This window comes from Arachis duranensis, chromosome 3 (assembly GCF_000817695.3).
Source record: "Arachis duranensis cultivar V14167 chromosome 3, aradu.V14167.gnm2.J7QH, whole genome shotgun sequence".
Lineage (NCBI taxonomy): Eukaryota > Viridiplantae > Streptophyta > Magnoliopsida > Fabales > Fabaceae > Arachis > Arachis duranensis.
In genome coordinates this window covers 122,155,483-122,174,186 of record NC_029774.3, presented here as the reverse complement: position 1 = coordinate 122,174,186, position 18,704 = coordinate 122,155,483, and the positions used below count along the sequence as shown (strand labels likewise).

At 32.9% G+C, this 18,704-nt stretch overlaps 2 protein-coding genes across 5 annotated transcripts; both read left to right on the top strand.

Annotated features, from left to right (window-relative positions):
- The first annotated feature begins 1,265 nt into the window (after positions 1-1,265).
- LOC107480847 (protein INVOLVED IN DE NOVO 2) lies at positions 1,266-6,392 on the top strand. Its single transcript, XM_016101032.3, has 8 exons — positions 1,266-1,522; positions 1,977-2,913; positions 3,256-3,437; positions 4,351-4,440; positions 4,516-4,803; positions 5,303-5,512; positions 5,614-5,864; positions 6,087-6,392. The coding sequence occupies exons 2-7, from the start codon at positions 2,010-2,012 to the stop codon at positions 5,845-5,847; spliced, it is 1,908 nt and encodes a 635-aa protein (XP_015956518.1). The 5' UTR covers positions 1,266-1,522; positions 1,977-2,009; the 3' UTR covers positions 5,848-5,864; positions 6,087-6,392.
- Positions 6,393-8,083: 1,691 nt separating this feature from the next.
- LOC107480837 (factor of DNA methylation 1-like) lies at positions 8,084-13,286 on the top strand. Of its 4 annotated transcripts, none has more exons than XM_052259635.1 (7): positions 8,084-8,319; positions 10,433-10,750; positions 11,381-11,529; positions 12,003-12,209; positions 12,321-12,533; positions 12,622-12,859; positions 13,015-13,286. In XM_052259635.1, the coding sequence occupies exons 2-6, from the start codon at positions 10,453-10,455 to the stop codon at positions 12,853-12,855; spliced, it is 1,101 nt and encodes a 366-aa protein (XP_052115595.1). In that variant the 5' UTR covers positions 8,084-8,319; positions 10,433-10,452; the 3' UTR covers positions 12,856-12,859; positions 13,015-13,286. The 4 variants fall into 4 exon arrangements, with proteins under 4 accessions (XP_052115595.1, XP_020994737.1, XP_020994739.1 ...); XM_021139078.2 differs by lacking the exon at positions 8,084-8,319 and adding an exon at positions 10,039-10,125; XM_021139080.2 differs by lacking the exon at positions 8,084-8,319 and adding an exon at positions 10,147-10,240.
- The last annotated feature ends 5,418 nt before the right edge of the window (positions 13,287-18,704 follow it).

The following is an 18,704-nucleotide window of genomic DNA, read 5'->3' as shown; positions in this document are numbered from 1 at the left end:
AAGAAAAAACTTGGTCAATACTTATCAGCAGCATCAGGTGAACCTTAATTAACACACAAATAAACCGAAATTAGTTCAATTTTAAAAAAGCGGTAAAAAAGATTCAATCATCAATAAAAATACATCGAATTCATTTCTAAATCCAAATGAACCTCAAATAAAATGAGAAAAAAATGCAGTAACAACAACAGTGATAAAAGAATGACGATTGAGAAAAAACACGCGAAGAAGGAGGAGAAATGCAAAGAAAAAGAAGGAGGAATGCAACAAAAGAAGAAATGCCAAGATAATGATGGAGAAATATGAAGAAGAATAAAGAATAACGTAAAGAAAAAGAAGGACAAAGAGTTTGCGTTAGTGAAGTGCGTATTTACACACTGGTATAATAAAAGCGATTTTTATTGAGTTTAGGTCCATTTGATTAGGCTTAATTACTAAAAAAACTTAGATATATAATTGGCCCGAGATTCAAAATGATTTAAAATAAAATAAAATATAATAACATATGTATAACTTTAAATATCTAAAGTATATTGAATTATGATATTTATTTAAATATAAATTTAATAATGTATTGCTCTTTTTTTATTACCTTAGTTTTTAGAATTTAACAATTATATTTTTAATATTTTTTACTAATAATAAACTTATCGTACGCCTAGTAATTAAGGGGATGTTTTCATAAAGACACGTAAAATATTTTTTTTGTAAAGATGCTTACGTGCCTCATTATTATTGGACGTATTAATGAATCAATTATTTTTGAATTTCTTAACAAATTAGAATAAAATCGATTTTTTTTATAACAATAACAATAAACCTATTTTTTAGGGATCTAATTGTATTTTTAAATTTTTAGAGACTCAAATGTCTACAAAATAAAAAGTCAAAGATATATTTATTTTTTTATCAAAAAATTAAAAGATATTCGATTTAGATTGTATAATTCGATCAGATCAAATCAGATCTAATAATTATAATACAGACAATTAGGTTTATTATTGTTGTTATAATAAACCGATTTTATTCTGATTTATTAAAAAATAAATTATTAATCAATTTAATAAAAATATTCAATAATAATATGACACATATAAATATCTTTAAAAAAAATATTTGTAATATCTTTATTAAAGTGATCTCCATTAATTAAACCCTACTATAAAATTGTTTTAAGAATGGACTTGGTTAATGGTTTTGTTTTTGAGTGCAATTGGGTGCAGAGTACAGCAAGTCCAATTAGCCGAGCCACACTGCACATTTTGTGCCAAATCGTTCATCTCTAATTCACGCGCTGACTCCGCGCGTGTGTTGTCCGATTTCCAAACCCTAGAGATGAGTGACAGTGGGCAGTGGCCACTGTGCTACGAGTAGAGCCCGTGAAGATTGTTGGGAGCGTCAAACAACCCCCAATTTCACCTCCGATTCTTCACCGTTTCTTCTTCTCATGTAGATCCTTAGCCTCACACTTTCCCTTCATCAGAGTTCACCTTCAGGGAGCACCTTCCATTTTCTTCTTCAGGTCAATTCAGCTCATATTTCTCTCAATTTCTCAATTCTCCTCGCTTTGGATTATCCCTCCCACGCTCCGGTTCTTGTCATGCATGTGCTTTGCAATTTTGCATTATGTTTTCTTCATGCATATTTGAATAATTGGGTACGTGTTGTGCATGTTCATGCTTGATCTTTTGTTTTGGGTAAATGGAGGGTATTACACCAAATGTTTGTGAAAATGCATTCCTAGCACTGACCTCCGATGCGTTTAGATTTTGATTGGCCAATTGGTTAACTAACATGTTCAACTAACTTTTAACAGACAGCTTAACATAGCATGATATGGGATCCTTTTGAGCGAAGTGATTGGGATATTTGTTTTGAATGTTTCTCTTAGGATCAAAATGTTTAGAAAATGAATGGGATTAATCTGTATTTCAGCAAGAAAATGGCGATGTTAATATCAAGTTTTTGCCTTTCAGGTATTGTAATAATTTTTCCTGGGAGAAATTGTTATGGCTCAGAGCTCTGATGAGGATACTGATATAAGTGACTCTGAAATCACTGAATACGAAGATAAATTTTATGAAGAACTGCAAAATGGAACCCATGATGTGAAAACCTCGGATGAGACTTACACTTGCCCGTTCTGCCCTAAAAAGAGGAAACGGGATTATTTGTACAAGGAACTCCTTCAACATGCTTCTGGGGTGGGTCAGAGTAGCTCACAAAAGAGAAAGGCAAGAGAGAAGGCTAATCATTTGGCTTTGGTGAAATATTTGGAGAAGGATGCTATGGCCGTGGATGTTCCATCAAAACCTGTGGACGAAGGCAAACATGACGTTAATTCTGATGAGCAGTTTGTGTGGCCTTGGATTGGAATTGTAGTTAATATTCCTACTAGACGGGCAGAAGATGGACGCTGTGTTGGTGCAAGTGGTTCCAAGCTGAGGGATGAGTACAAAAGCAGGGGTTTTAATCCGTTTAGAGTCAATCCTCTATGGAATTTCCGGGGTCACTCTGGAACTGCTCTTGTGGAGTTCAATAAAAACTGGCCAGGGTTTGATAATGCATTGGCATTTGAAAGGGCATATGAAACAGATCATCATGGGAAAAAAGATTGGTTTGCTAAGTCTGAGCAGAAGTCTGGTCTTTATGCATGGGTAGCCCGAGCAGATGACTATAACGCCAACAATATCATTGGGGAAAATCTGCGAAAGATGGGGGATGTCAAAACCATATCTGAACTGATGGAGGAAGAAGCTCGAAGGCAGGATAAACTTGTGTCCAATTTGACTAACATTATTCAGGTCAAGAACAAACACTTACAAGAGATAGAAGTAAGATGCCATGAGACAACGCTCAAAATGGACATGGCAATGGAGGAAAAAGATAAGCTCATTCAAGCTTATAATGAAGGTATGCGGTTATATTGGGCCAAAGTTACTTGTCTCTACTTTAGCTTGACTTCTTGTGGTTTTCATTTTCTCATTTATTTGTTTTGTTGTACAAGGCCAACTATGTGTTGTAACTGGTACTTTGATTACAAAATAACTGGCAGCGTAGCAGTCTCTGGATGACAATTAAATCAAAATTTGAGTTTTTTTTTTTTTTTTTTTTTTTTTTTTTTTTTTTTCAATTCAGTTGCCACCTACTACTTGCATTGTTGTGGTGGTTGTACCATAGGAGCTAACATTGTTACTTTAATATGTTGGTATGTTTGTAACAAGGTTTATCTCAAGATTCTAATTTTGTATTCAGAGATAAAGAAGATACAATCAAGTGCAAGGGATCACTTTCAGAGGATCTTTAGTGATCATGAAAAGCTTAAGTGGCAACTAGAATCTCAGAAAAGTGAGCTGGAGTTGCGAAAAGTCGAACTGGAAAAGCGTGAGGCGCATAATGAAAGTGAAAGAAAGAAGTTGGCAGAAGAGATTGAGGAGGTATGTATAGTGTTTTCTTTATTTTTGCTGCATCTTCTCTAGCATGGTGTGATTGAAATTAAGAATAATAGAATAAAATATTGTTTATGTTCAATTTAGGATTGTAATGTTGTTAGTTATAGAGCCATTCACATGCCTGGACTTTTCATTTGTGATAAACAAAATTCATTTGCGTGCCGTTAACAACTTTGTGTCTTGGAGAGATGATTTATGTTTATGGTACAGTTCTTTATTATTATTATTATTATTATTATTATTATTGGATTGAATTATGTTACAGTACTGGAACTTCTATTAATTTTGCTTTCCTCATACTTAAAAAAGAGGAAAGAATTAAGAATTCAATACAAGGTGCACATATGCATTATTCTCACTCGAAGCTTGATGGGCTTTTGTGTGTGTTGGTGTCAGATGTAAAACAATTTATGCACATCTATGTAATAGTTTGTTGAACTTTTAAGAGAAATGATTTATGGCAATTATCCAGATGATTGATATTCCAAACTTCTAATGTTTTGGGCCTTTGAGTAAGGGGTTAGCAACCAAGGATGACATTATTGTAGAATGGTAATTTCTGGAAAGTGATTAAGATTATGAACTCCTTCCAGTGATCTTATGTTAATGTTATTCACTTGAAAATTGCAGAATAGAGAGGGGATAAGAGTCACAAACATAAAGTTGTGTGCCTAAAAAATTTTTTATGCAACACCAGATTTTGTCTTTTTAAATTTTTCTTTTACTCCCATCGAAGACCTCACATAAGGATTCTGGAAACCAAAATTTGGACCTAATTTGCTCCTGCTGTTATTGACATCCTTTAATGTAATAGTCTGCATAAGAAGGGCGTAGAAGTTTTGGTTTCTATTTTCATTTTTATAATTTTATAACTTGGTGCCATGCTTTGTCTTTTCAGAATACATTGAGAAATAGCTCTCTTCAGATGGCTGCTATAGAACAACAGAAAGCTGATGAAAAAGTGTTGAAATTGGCTGAAGACCAAAAGGTTGTGTTACCTGCTTTCAAAACTTAATCTCTTCCCACAACGAGTATTAATGCTATTTGTACATCTATCTTTCAGAAGCAAAAAGAAGAACTCCATGCTAAAATCATTCAGCTTGAAAGACAATTGGATATGAAACAAAAGCTTGAATTGGAGATTCAGCAACTTAGAGGATCATTAAGTGTGTTGAAGCACATGGAAGATGATGATGATGCAGAAGTTTTGAAGAAAGTAGATGATTTACATATGGATTTAAGAGAAAAGGAACAATCACTTCAAGACATAGATGCATTGAACCAAACACTAATCGTTAAAGAGCGTAAGAGTAATGAGGAGTTGCAAGAAGCTCGAAAAGAATTGGTGGAGGTAAGTATATTTTTTCAGATATATCTTCCCTTTCTAGGTAGTGATTATTTAAATTTGTGTTTTACCGCTCTTTCATATTTCATTTACTAGCCAATTGTGCTTTTAATGATAATTAATTAATTATGCTTGCCTGTTCACAGTGTTATGTGCTCTGAAATTGAAATTCATTGATTGATTAAAACCTGTCTTCCCCTCCCACAATGCTAGAAATGAAAAGTGCTTAGAAAATATACATGTGAATTCCTCCCCAGTGGTTCCTGTTTTGTTTGTTCAGAGTAGTAAGGCTCGGGTTAAAGATTTCTTGATCACTATTTGAGTATTTCACCTAACTGACCTGTGCTTAAGAGACCTAACTATTGTGAATATTTGTAGTTCACGTGTTGCACTATTTCATCATTGAAATTATGTTAACGAACATTCACCATTATCTTTTAAAAAAGTTTGTCTTAGGTGCATTCTTCAGTATTAAATCCGAATTAATTTATAATCTGTCTTGCAGGGCCTTAAAGAGCTACCAGCTCAGGGCAATATTCGTGTAAAGAGAATGGGACAACTTGACGGTAAACCATTCCTTGAATTTTTTGCGAGAAGATACAATGAGGAAGAGGCTGAAGAGAGGGCTTCAGAACTCTGTTCGTTGTGGGAAGAGTATTTGAAGGACCCAGATTGGCATCCATTCAAAGTTATCACAATTGATGGGAAAGAAACGGTGTGTCCTTGTTAAACATTGTTAAACATTTTTCCGCAGGATTTTATGCTCTTAGACTCTTTTAGTCTAGATTGAAAAGGTGTGCCTTCGTTTCATTTCAGGAAATTATAAAAGAAGATGATGAAAAGCTGAATGGACTGAAAAATGAGATGGGTGAAGGAGCATACAATGCAGTGGTGGCAGCTTTGACTGAGATAAATGCATATAATCCTAGTGGGCGTTACATAATCTCAGAAATATGGAACTATGCAAAGGGAAGGAGAGCAACTTTAGAAGAAGGAGTAGAATTTCTGATACAAAACTGGAGATCACAAAAACGAAAGCGAGGAGGATGAGGATGAAGTGAATATTGGTATGCAATCTATTTAGGTTGCTATTTTTTTCTTTCCCCCCTCTCGAGTAGTATAGCTACAACCAAGAAAGCAAGATATTTAAAGGCTGGTCGATGTGTTGGTTAGATATTCCTGGTGACTAACCAACCAGGTTTCATATTTTCTCAAGAAATTATTAGTTGATTATAGAATTCATAAAGTTAATTTGGATTATATTGCTGAAAGGTTGGCTTTGGTTACAGGACTTAACATATTGCATTCTAAGAGAGGTTGCATGCATCAACACTGGGAGGACTGAGGAGGGCTGCCACACCACTTGGTTGTTTATGGTTCTAAGTAAATTATGAAATTTGTAAACAATTTATTTCGTTTGACACTTTATGCTTCATTGGGCATATCTTGCCGAATCACGAGAATGAAACTGCACTCGTTGCGGCAGCCTTTTGGGCTGTCTCTGCCATGTGAATGACATAGATGTAATATTCCTTTTTCTCCCGTTAGTCCCTTTATTTGTCTTGTTGCCATTTTGGTAATCATTGCCTTTCCCATGCTTCTTGTCTTCTTGGTCAATGGTCATGCTCCAACTATGTTCAGCGATTATGACCCAAAAGAAACTTTGCTCAACGACAAGTATTACAATTTTCAGATGGTGAAACTAATTAGTCTCTTGCTAATTATTTTTTAGATTGCAAAATTAAGTATATTTTTTTAGTATTTGTTTCCTAAGATTATTGAGTAATATTTCAAATTATTCTTCTATTTAAAGTAGTCATAAGATTAACTTTATCTGGTTCGGGTCTTTGGGATGATCGGTTAATACGATATGATGTTCTAACAGAGGTTATTTAACGTATTTCCTGAGGTTGTTAGTAATTCATTTCACTACTCCAAAAAAAGAATGGTCACTGCAATATAATGCATTGATTGATATGCAAAATTATAACCATTTTTGGTGTGCTAAATAAGTGAAAAAAGATTAGGCACTATTTTTTGGCTACAATTTATTCTCTATATTAACGACCAAACTTTCAATCCTTATTCATTTTCTATTTTGTTAGTTAATTATAGATTTAAAAAAGGTCGTTTCTTAGTAAAATCGTGAATTATATATGCATTTTTACAAATTAACAGTCAAACTCAATTGCCCTTCACTTATTCTTTCTCGTTAGGAACAAAAAAACCACACACACAGATTGAAGATTTGCATTACGAGTCGTGCACTCAAACAATGGTATTATAAAGGTTAATGTAAAGAGAATCAAATAGACACACAAAATAATCCGTGCAATCCATTTTCTTTCTGGCAATAAATAACATAAGCCATATTTAAAAGCTATCCAAGTGATTGATTAAAAATGCCCTGTAAATATAAGAGACGATGAATCACTTATAAGTAAGGTTCTAAAAATTAGAGCAGATCAGACGGTTCAATCGAATTAACTGTGAACTGATTATTTAGTTAGTTTCGTTGAATTTTAGAATTGTCCTACAAAAATAGGTTTAAAAACTGGCCAAACCAGCTAGATTTTTGAAAGTTCCAATTTTATAATTCGCTGTCGTTTTGACGCCCAGAAAAAGAAGAAAAATCACTAATCCAATCCCTTGCTGCGTTTGTTTGATAGACACAGACACTAATACATAGATATAGTGGTACACATTTATCATTTGTTTGCTAAGACATGGATTTTTGAAAGACACGCTAACACACAAACATACATAAAATACATGTATTTAGTGTCTTTCAAAAAAGATGAGACAGTGAGTCGCATTGAATAAGACACAAATATTTACTCTTTTATCCTTAATAATTTACTCTTATCTTTATTCCATTGGTGATAATATATGGGTAAAATTGATATTTAGTTTATAATGGTATGTCTTGTCCAATATCACCAAACACAATAAAAAATTTGTGTATCTTTATGTATATGTCTCTGTGTCCATGTAATTTTTTTTTTTTGGTTTCCCACGGTATCCCCCAGCCCGACAGGCCAAGGACTAATCCGCCGCGGTACTGAGCTCCATTTAAGGGTTTGCCGCTGGCTAATGGGTTGCTGCATGCACAAGGCGGGATTCGAACCCCCAACACTTGTTTAAGCGGACTAGTGAGCTAACCACTAGACCAACCCAACTTGGTTTGTGTCCATGTATTTGAAAGATAATAAAAAAACGCAGCCTTAATGAAGTCACGAACGCCAGTCCCTCTCCCTTCCAATCCTAATTTCCTATTTTTCAACAACGAGCAGAAGAAATGCCTCCACCATCCCTACCACTATCGATGCTGGCAGTGACCACCAGCGGTTGCCACCCTCATCACTCGAAGCTTCTGTCATCGTCAGAAGGTGGGTTTGAAACTTTTGTCGTCATCGTCGTTTGCTGGTCGGTTTGAAACTTCTGTCGTCGGTCGCCTCTGTCTTACCGAGCATCCCACTCTATCGTTGTGGACTCTAGGCCTTCTCCATTCTCTATGCCACAGTAAATTCTTCAGTTTTTCAATTAATTTTTTTATTTTGTTAATTATATAAATTATTTCAGTTTCTCAGTTCATTTTGATATAATTTTCAAAACTGTGATAAGTTTAATTTTGATATAATTTTAAAAACAATTAGTTTTTCAGTTAATTATATGAATTGCTGAATTGCTGTAATATTGAATAAAATTTTGATATAATTTTCAAAAACAATGATAAGTTTAAGAGTAGTGCTAGGGAGCCAATGGTCTAAACGTACAATATGTACAATGGCCTAAATCTTTGGTTTATGAATAAAATGAACATCACCTATACTATCCAGAACCATCCGAATACCAGGGATAATAAACATCTCATGTTATAAAAAGTTAATTTTGGGTTCACCAAAGTTCAAACTCTTAACCTTTCGGATTTGGAACTCTAATACCATGTTCTGAAACCACTCATCCCAAAAGCATAACTTGATAGAATAATGTAACACTAATAATCATATCTCTAATACTTTCTAAACTTTCATTGTACACATTGTACGCTTAGGTCATTGACTCCCTATACTTTCTCTAAGTTTAATTTTGGATTATAGGTTTTAATGGCTGAGGAATTATTTTACTGTATGTAATTTGTAATTTGTATATTATATATAATTTAGATGGAACAACTACAAAGTAATCAACCGTCATAAGATAATGCTATCCAAGAATCTCAAACGGATTTCTCTCGAAGAAAAACTGATCCAACTTGAGAATATTTCACTATGAAGTATGACAAAAATCATAAGGCACAATATATATATATATATTTTTTGTTTGAATACTTATAATGGAGGAATATATATAGAATGAAATATCACCTTACAAAATTTTTTAGATAAATTAAAGTATATAACAAAGTCATTGAAGAGGTTAAATTTCAATTCAAAAGGGTTTTGGTGGAAAATAAAAAAGTAAGATGGAAAAAAAATTGAGAAGTAGTCTTATGGCGTGAAAATACAAGTACAAGAAAGAGAAGAGTTATTCTTGCTATACAAATTAGAAGTTATTTAAAGGGAAAGACTATTCCAAAATCTCAATTGACTTTAAAAAGTATTTTGGCCAATAAAAAAATTATGCACAAGACTAAGTTGGAGCATACTAAATGGATCGTTAATGCGCATATTACTTTCAATGTAATAAAATCACCTTACTTTCAATCTGTCTTAGATGGTCTTGCTGCAATTGGACATAATTTCAAAGGACCCTCATACAATTGAGCGAAAATTTATTTGCTAGCTGATCTTAAAAAAGAGTGTCTATACTACTTAAATAAAGATTCTTGTCTAAGTACAGATTTAAGCTATAATATTTCAATATCTAGTGTAGGCTTTTTTTGTATAATTTATATCAACTTTCTTATTAAATTATTTAAAAAGATATTATATATTCATAAAAAAAATCGATTACCAAATAGGTATTATGTATTTTTGTGTTATGTGTATTTATATATGATATAAAGCCTTTTATATACATATTAAAATAAAAAAAGGAATAGATAGTTTTGTTAATATATTTTTGGGCATTACTATTTAATGATATATCATTGGATAATTAAAATTATTTAAAAATGATATATGAATTTAATTACCTAATAATTTACATTTTTACAATAATACCATGCCAAAATTAAGTACTTAAAAAAATGAATAAAGGATTATATTTTTAAGTTTGCATGTGAAAGCCATGCCGGTGCATTTTTCTGCTCTAAAACAAAATTCCTTCTAAGTTTGTGAGTTGTGACACTTCCAACACAACCAAGTTTCAGTTTTCCATTTTCAGGTTTTGTATCTCCTCAACCCCATTCTTCTTCTTCATCTTCTTCTTACTTTGTTGATGATGTCTACATTCCTTCTTTACTCTTTCACCGCTTGACTCTGTTTATTGTTTCTTACTCGTAAGTGTTGCGGTAGTACTACTATTCATTCTTTTCATATAGAAACCCCAAATTTTTTCTGCATCATGTTGGTGAAAGTTCGCAACTTTCAGTTGTATTGGCCATCTTGTTTCTCTGCTCTAAGTCTGTAACTCCTAATCCTAGTTGATCCAGAAAGAAGTAACTGATTTTTTTTTTCTCCCACAAATGTAGGCACTCTGAATTGTTTGCAAATGATGAAGAGTGAAAGTTGTGAAGAGACTCTGATGAAGCTGAGAAAGATAATAGTGAGCCTTCAGAATGAAATTGACAAGAGGGATCACAAGCTATTCGAGATGGAGTGTAAACATAGTGACACACTTGATTGTTTGCAAAAACTCATCATGAGGCTTACAGAGAAAATTAATTACAAAGAAAGATGTCTGCTTGAAATGGAATGCAAGTACAATGAAGCTTTGAGCATGGTTGAGAAGTTGAAGAACGACAAAGATGAGCCCCGTGAGGGATGTTGCAATGGTATTCTATATTCTGGTATAGGTGAAATGTGTTTGTGATGGATCATCATCCTTTGTTTTGGAAAACTTGCTGGAAAGTCAAAAATATTCTTCAATCTACTGGGCACTGGCACTTCTATTTGCAAATTCTACATGGATTATACTTGATTTTTAGTTTGAAACTGCCCTCAATATCTCTTATGTGACACATTTATTTCTCATTTTCTCCTAAATTTGTTGTTAGGAAGAAGGAATATTGAAAAATGTGTGTGTGAGTGTCAAATGTCATTGTTTGAAAAGGTTTTAGGGTATGTTTGAGATGTCATAGACTCATAGGGGTAGGGTAGAAGGTTCAACAGTCTGTTATGTTATTATATATGCAACCCTTTTAGAGTGAATGAATTAAAGAAGAAAATATTTAGCCAACTAGTGTAGTTCTCGTAGTTCTTAGTTTTCTTTAGCTTAAGGAGCCTCCCATCCCTAGAAGGAAGAATTATTCAAATTTTCCATAACGGTTGTCCATACACAGGCTTAAACATTTTGAACTGAGAGTTGCTTTCAAAATATATTTGGAATTTATTTGTATATGTTTACCATGTTTTCTTCTTTTAAGCTTATGCAGTTATGCTTCTTTTTTGTTCTCCCCCCAAAAAAAACCAAAAAAAAGATTTACCACAGATGAAGGACATGGTTGTTGATTCGAATCATAACATGGAATGTTTAAAGGAAGAGCATGGGAAGATTACCAAGCAATTGGAGGAGAGTAAGGCCCTGAATGAACTGCAGCAGAAGAATTTTATTGAGGAGATTCAAAAGGTCACAATTGATCAGATCCTTTAATTGTTGATTATTTGGGATGCTTCTGTGGTTTCCTGTGATCAAACATTCCCATCAAGTATTGTAGCAGTTTAATTATATAACTTGGTTGAAAATTCGGATTCTCAGCATTTTGTCTGTCTTTTGTTTTGCATTCAATAGTATCTTCAAAGTTACTAGTATTTAATAGCATTTTCTGGCCGAGATGGTTCCTAGAAGCTAAAGTTTGTGTCCGTCCATATCTTCAAAGTTAAAATTAAAATCTGTATTTTCTATTGATAATAGGAAGAAGAGAATGTGACAAAAAAATTTTGAGAATCTTAGGGATTTTAAACTAGCAATTACATGTGAGATGTGACTCAAAGATGGAACTTTAATCTGAATGTACAATTGAATACTTTAAATTGTATCTAAATTACTATCTTTGTTGAAACTTTCTTCCCTGAATCTATACTTTTGACTGTCGCATACAGTTAAGAAGGGAGTTACACAATCAGAGTGATGTAGAAAGTGATGAAGGAAGTGCTGGTAATTTGAACACTGCAATTACAACTTTTCAAAATCAGTTGAAGGACAAAATGGAATATTTGGAGCGTGTGGAAAACCTTAACAGTTTCCTGGTAGTTAAAGAGCAAGAGTATAAGCAAGAACTACTTGATGCTCGTAAAGAATCTATAAATGTAAGATTTCATCCCTCCTTATTCTGCCACATACAGTGAGTCAAGTTTACATGATTAATCTGCCACAATTAACTATCTTAGATGCATACTATTTATCATTTTTTCTTGTAGAGTTTACAAGACATGTTCTGTAGTCGATCTCAACTTGGAATTAAAAGATTGGGAGAATTAGATCCGAAACCTTTTCGAGATTCGTGCTCGCAGAAGTACTCAAATGAACCATGGCAAGAGATATCCGCCATGCTATGTTCATCGTGGGAGGACAATCTGAAGAATTCAGCTTGGCATCCTTTCAAAATAACCGAGGTCAATGGTGTTTTACAGGTATACAATATTTTCAATCGTGTCAGATTATTGTTAAGAATGCTACCGAAGACAAGGTAATGTTTTTGAGAAATTTTGGTAATTTCAGAAGATAATAGATGAAAATGATGAAAAGCTGAAATTGCTGAGAGATGAGCACGGTGAAGTGGTATACAAGGCTGTAACAGATGCATTGATGGAAATAGAAGAATACAATTCCAGTGGAAGGTACACTGTGCCAGAAATTTGGAACTGGAAGGAGGGAAGGAGAGCCACACTGAAAGAAATTATCCAATACATTATCAGGCAATTGAAGGCTCACAAGCGCAAAAGGAAGGTCTGATCTTGTAAGTATTTTTAGACTTCATTCATCTAGTTGTGTTGCAGATGAAATTCTTACTTGTCCTTTATCCACTATATATGTTACATTATGCTGTGAATAACATAACATGGACCCAACATAACATATATTTGCTGAGGTTTTGGTCTTATTGTCCAACAGGTAACTAAGAGCATCAGAAGCTATAGATTTGTGGAGGAAAAATGTATGAAGTGCCTAGAGGATCATAAGAATCTTCATTTCTCAAATGTAGCAGTGATGCATATCCTCTCAAAAGAGACCATTACTAGCACTAGCAGCACATACTTCAGCAGAACTGCTACATAAGTAGGTGTACAAAATACATGTAGAAAAACATTTACACTCTCTTTTATCTACTATATACTATATATAATCTACTATATACTATGTACTTGCCATAGATAAAGAGAATATAGGAGAAATCTAATATAAAACTTTCTTTTCTACAATACTCTTCAACATATATAAATCATAAAAATAAAAAATGTTATTTATCATCTTAACACCATTACTATTATTATACATACTTAATTTATAAAAAGTCAATTTAATATATGTGTGCGCGCGCTCGCGCGCTCGAGTGTGTGAGCACCATGATATATATAGACATATAGTGCTTCACAACTTGGAGTAAAAATGGATTTGCTGTAGAGTAGATAAGAAATTTTCATACTATATATTGTATGTCACATGGACTTTAACATTGCTTCAAAAAACCTTAACAAAATATAGTGGGGATGATCAAACAAGAAAGCATTTTCAGATGCCAGAACTTTTCTTGAGAAAAAGGTCCATAAAACGTATATATGTATTTTTATTTTGTTTTATAAGTTGTTTCTATGTATATCTTCCAAAAAAATAAAAGAAAATTGGTAGATGATAAACTTCAAATAATTAAACAAAGCAGTATAACTCGAATAACAGATTATTTTCAATATAACTGTAGTTTCCTATATGTATAATTTGTTTTAGTAAAGAAAATATAAGAAAGCTGAGTAGATTAATGACTTGTTTTAGTTAAAATTGATAGCAGTAGAGTAGCAGTACAATACTAGTTGTTGGTTCAATCCGAGAATGAACCCTGAGTAAGCAGAGGAACACCATTGTTACCAATGACTTCATTTATGAGATATATATGTTGTAGAAAACAGAGAGAAATAAATAATTACATGATGATGTGTTCCTTTTTTGGCCATTTGAAACTTGAGAGTTGAGAGTAATACTGATTTGAAGCATAAGATTAGTAGCTTCAGAAATTAATTGAGAAGATGGAATACTTAGAGCATGTGGAAGAGGTCAGAATTAAATGTTGTTTTTGATAATAGGTACCCTTGACCATGAGCCAATGACCCATCCATTCTATCCATGCTTTATTAGTTTTAGGTTAATTTTAGTCTTTACAGTTTAAAGTTACAAATTTACTTTTTGATTGTGTATTAAAAATATAAATTTTTTGTACATAAATAATTTTTAAAATGATCAAAAAATATGGTAAAAAATAGTCAAGTTCTTCCAAAAGAATATCTTGAGAAGTTGAGTTTTTCTTTAGTGAAAATTAAATTGGTAGATGTGGACTGGTTGGATTTGGAGTGTAAAGAGTATTATCTAGTTAAAAGAAAATCAAACTAAATGTCTTTTCACTAATGTCACATGTCATGAACACTCCTTTTACCCATACACCTCTTTGAATGAACACCCAACAGAACAGAATTTTAGTTTAACTTGTAAAAATTAACTTCTTCCATTTCTAGTTAAAAAGATTTGAAGTGATAGGAACACCTAAAAATATTTTCAGTTAGTTACCTTATTTAGTAACAAGTCTTGGGGTAAAAGGAGTAGACCAAACATCACATTATAGCCATTGGACGATAGACAAAAAGACTCCAAACCACCTCTTTAAAGGACTTTTTTCTGAAACTTAGAAGCTCAAAAAATCTATCTTTTCCTCTCCTCAAATTTCTCTCATTGTTCTTCATTTTATTCATCAACTTCACAAGTAAAATTGGCATTCGAGTCTTCCACCAGAACAACTAATAGCAATTAATCAACCACTGTCCACTTTAAACAAAGCTCATTTATCCTTTTGTGATATTAGTGGATATCTCAACACTTGTTCTTCACCTCTATTTTTCATCATTAGTTCTTGTATTGCTTATTTGTCATTAATAAAAGTGTTTTTCTCGCAAACTTACTTACCCTAAATCTCTCATCTTAACTATTTATCACTTAATCTATTTTTCATAAAACTCACCCGAATCACTTTCTAAAACTTCAGATTTTAACTTTTTAACCGCAACATATATTACACTTTATAAGCCATTTTTCTTCTTCATATAACAATTCTACTTGTTTGAAATATTAAGTGATATTTGACATTACCTTGAGTTAAAATCTAGGTTCTATATATAGATGATTTTTTGAATAATTCTTTACATTGAAAAGGGATAAATCCTTTATTTCTTTTTGAGATTTGCTTCGAACTATAATTTTGCCATATATATTATCAACTCTCTTTGAGGAGGTATAAATTTAAAGATGATTTTTAGTGTAATTCTATACTTACAAAAAAATTTTTTGTTATATCACATTGAATCTTCACATTAGTTGTAATTTTATTATATATGTCTTTTATTGTACGAATATATATGATCCTTATTCTCTTCCTTTTTAAAACCTTCTATAAGACTTCCTTTGACACCATATCGTACACTTTTTTTAAATCAATAAAATCGTATGTAGATCTCTTTTATTACTAAGATACATCTCCATCATCCTTTTTAACAGGTATATTGCTCCAGTGATAGATTTGTGTCTCTTATCTCAACTTCGATTTTATAAATAATACAAAAATAAAAACAAATTAATATGTAATTTTGTATGATTCCAATATTAAATACTTATATCTTTTAAAATATATAAGATTTCACTTTATATTCTCTCCTACTTGAATAATTATATTAAATTATATACAAATTACGAAATTAATACTTTATACAATATTTTTAAATTTAATATTAATTTATAGATTATTTAATCAATTTATAAATTATATAACACTTTTAAATTTATATTAAATAGTATATACTAATTTTTCTTTCCGTGCGTCGCGCGCATCTTAGTGTGGCCAATGGTAAAAATGGTGAATTCTCTACCATTATTGGGTGAAGGGACTAGGTGGGGTGGGGGGAATTAATTAATAATTTTTTTAGGTAAAAACTAAAATCAATTGAAAACAAAAAAAAGTGGAAACGAAACCCTAAAAGATCCACCGTTATATAAAGCGATAAGCACCTAGATTGAGCTGGGGGCAGTGATTGGAATGAGAGAGGGCTCGAGTGGGGAAAATTTTCCAATTCCTATTCAAAGGTGCCGCCGAAACCCTAAAAACGTGGTTTCGGCTTTGGTATCTCATGTTACTTCTTCTTCTTCTTCTTCTTCTTCTTCTTCTTATTTGTATACTCCTCCACCTCCCTCTTCGCTTTCTTGTTTCCAAATCAAACACTACCCTTTTTTTCTTTTCCTTCCATCTCGATTCTTCTCTCTTGTTCCTACTTTACATACGAACGAATTGGGATTTTTTTCCCTACTATGACAGATCCATTCTATTTTACACTTGATATGAGCCCCCGCACTCTAGCTTATATTTTTATTAATGTTAATTTTATTTTGTTGGTTCAATGTTTGGGGTTTTATGCACTGATTTTATTTTGCACGGGGAAAAACAGATGTGTGGTTTTTTTTCTCGTGGTAGCGTCAGTGCGTACAAAGAAAGCCTGATTAAGCTAGCAGCTTGATATCATTTTCCGTTGAAATGGGAATGATATGGCGGCCGGTTAGTTTGATCGGGCAGCGGCCAGACAACCGTAGGGATGCTATCCACAGTCGATAGGGTTTCCATCCCAATTGCCTACTGATTGCATCCCACATTTCTTTCCCTTTTTTATTTATATTTTTTTCTATTTACCTAATTATTAATATTATAATTAAATTGAGTCTCTTCTAGTGGTCGCTAGATAAGAAACGGTTGATTAATTGATATGGGAATTGGGAAGGGAAACCACTGTAATTGAAAGCAGTGCTAGGTAATTGCTGCGAGTATCTTTGTATGTGCTTTCGGACTCGGATAATATTTAAGTGCTCCAGGTTCCTATCCTTAATTATGAGCCAAGGGATGATCAACGTGAAACTAGAACCTTACTTTTTATTCAAAACCTCTATAAAGCCATAGACTGAAACAATTATAATTTAACAATAACACAGATTTCAGTTAAAACAATATAAGTGGTAGAAAGCCAATGAATGAGTAAAAAGAATCTAGGCTGAAAAAATTATGAGCTGGTTAGACCCCACTCCAAGAGCTTCGTAGCAAGGTAGCAACCACAACAATATCCCAATAGAAGATGGCTTCTTTTTTAGTTGGGGGAGGGATAGAGACATAAAAGATTAAGAAAGGGAAGGGAACTATGAGAGAAAGGCTCGAGAGAGAATGGGAGACTATTATGTCTTGGTGGAAAGAAACATGTGACTGAGTACTTAGAGATATTAGGTAGCGTTAGGTAGCGTTTGGCAGATGAGATTGAAATTGTGTGTTTTTGGACTGAAATTTTTATTTTTTATTACTAAATACAATATCCAGAAAGAAGCACAACTTTAAATGTATAGTATGGTAAATACAGAATACACTTGTTTTTTCTTTTTTTGTTGTATCCCACGGTATCTCCCAACCCGGCAAGTTAAGGACTAATTCGCCATAGTACTGAGTTCCATTTAAGAGTTTGCTGCTGGCCAATGAGTTTTACATGCACAAGACGACCCAACTTGGTTAAATAGCACTTGGTTTTTTGTCGCTTGCTTCATTACTCACTGGATTTTTTTCCGAATTAAAACAGGGCTAACAAGCCCAAAGAAAGAACTCACACAGGATAACATGAAATAGCAACTAGCGTTTTGGACGCGACTTTTTTGTTAGAAAAGGGAAGTATTTCTTATGTCATTAAGGTACATGGCAGTAAACAACAAAGTTTAATTGTCAATAGTAGTAGGCGTGAACCCAAAACACAGTTTCTAACCAAGCCCAACATAATGGAAACAACACCGAGTCCCAAAAAACAGTTTCACCTACACCTATTAGATACCCAATGCCAATAATGAAGTCCACACCCAGCCTGAACCTATTCCAACCATATTTGAACATCACGACCAAAAAAGAACATATATGAACATGCTCAATCCCAACCTTTTACCGCATTGTCAAGAGAATTGGGCTCTGGCCAGCCCAATGAGTCCATGCTCTTCGTCACAAATCATTCCAACAGATATGGTGATGGAGATCTTACAAAAAAAATACTCCCTTTTTCCAGGCCGAGATTGTTTGCTTCTTTGAAATTGAAATTAGGTGTAGTGGTGATGAGCTAGTGAAGTTATAAAAATCTCTTAATTTTAATCATTCTATTATAGAGGAGGCAGTGGGATTTAGCGGGATCTCATGGAATGATTCTAATTTAGTTATCAAAAATATTATCAATAATTATATATTTATATACAACAACAACAAAGCCTTGTCCCACTAAGTAGGGTCGGCTAAATTTACTATATTCTATTAGTTATTGATGTGGTTGTGGCAAATATCGGTACATTTACAGCTTTACATGCAGATTATGCAGAGTTATTGATAGATTAATTGAAATATTTTGTGTTATTCTTTTATCATGTCTTATGATCTGTTAATTTTTTATGGCTTATTGGTTTTGTACTCAATAAACTTGTAAATATCTTTTATACTAGTAGATACTAATAATAATAAGCAAATGTTTCAAAACGACAGTGCTGAC

What these genes read in the sequence shown, in the direction of transcription:
- LOC107480847 (XM_016101032.3), top strand. Translation starts at nt 2,010, where the DNA reads ATGGCTCAGAGCTCTGATGAGGATACTGATATAAGTGACTCTGAAATC. An exon ending in CATTCAAGCTTATAATGAAG is followed by an intron (nt 2,914 to 3,255) that starts GTATGCGGTTAT and finishes TTTTGTATTCAG; the next exon opens with AGATAAAGAAGATACAATCA. An exon ending in AATTGGCTGAAGACCAAAAG is followed by an intron (nt 4,441 to 4,515) that starts GTTGTGTTACCT and finishes TCTATCTTTCAG; the next exon opens with AAGCAAAAAGAAGAACTCCA.
- LOC107480837 (XM_052259635.1), top strand. Translation starts at nt 10,453, where the DNA reads ATGATGAAGAGTGAAAGTTGTGAAGAGACTCTGATGAAGCTGAGAAAG. An exon ending in TTATTGAGGAGATTCAAAAG is followed by an intron (nt 11,530 to 12,002) that starts GTCACAATTGAT and finishes TGTCGCATACAG; the next exon opens with TTAAGAAGGGAGTTACACAA. An exon ending in CTCGTAAAGAATCTATAAAT is followed by an intron (nt 12,210 to 12,320) that starts GTAAGATTTCAT and finishes TTTTTCTTGTAG; the next exon opens with AGTTTACAAGACATGTTCTG.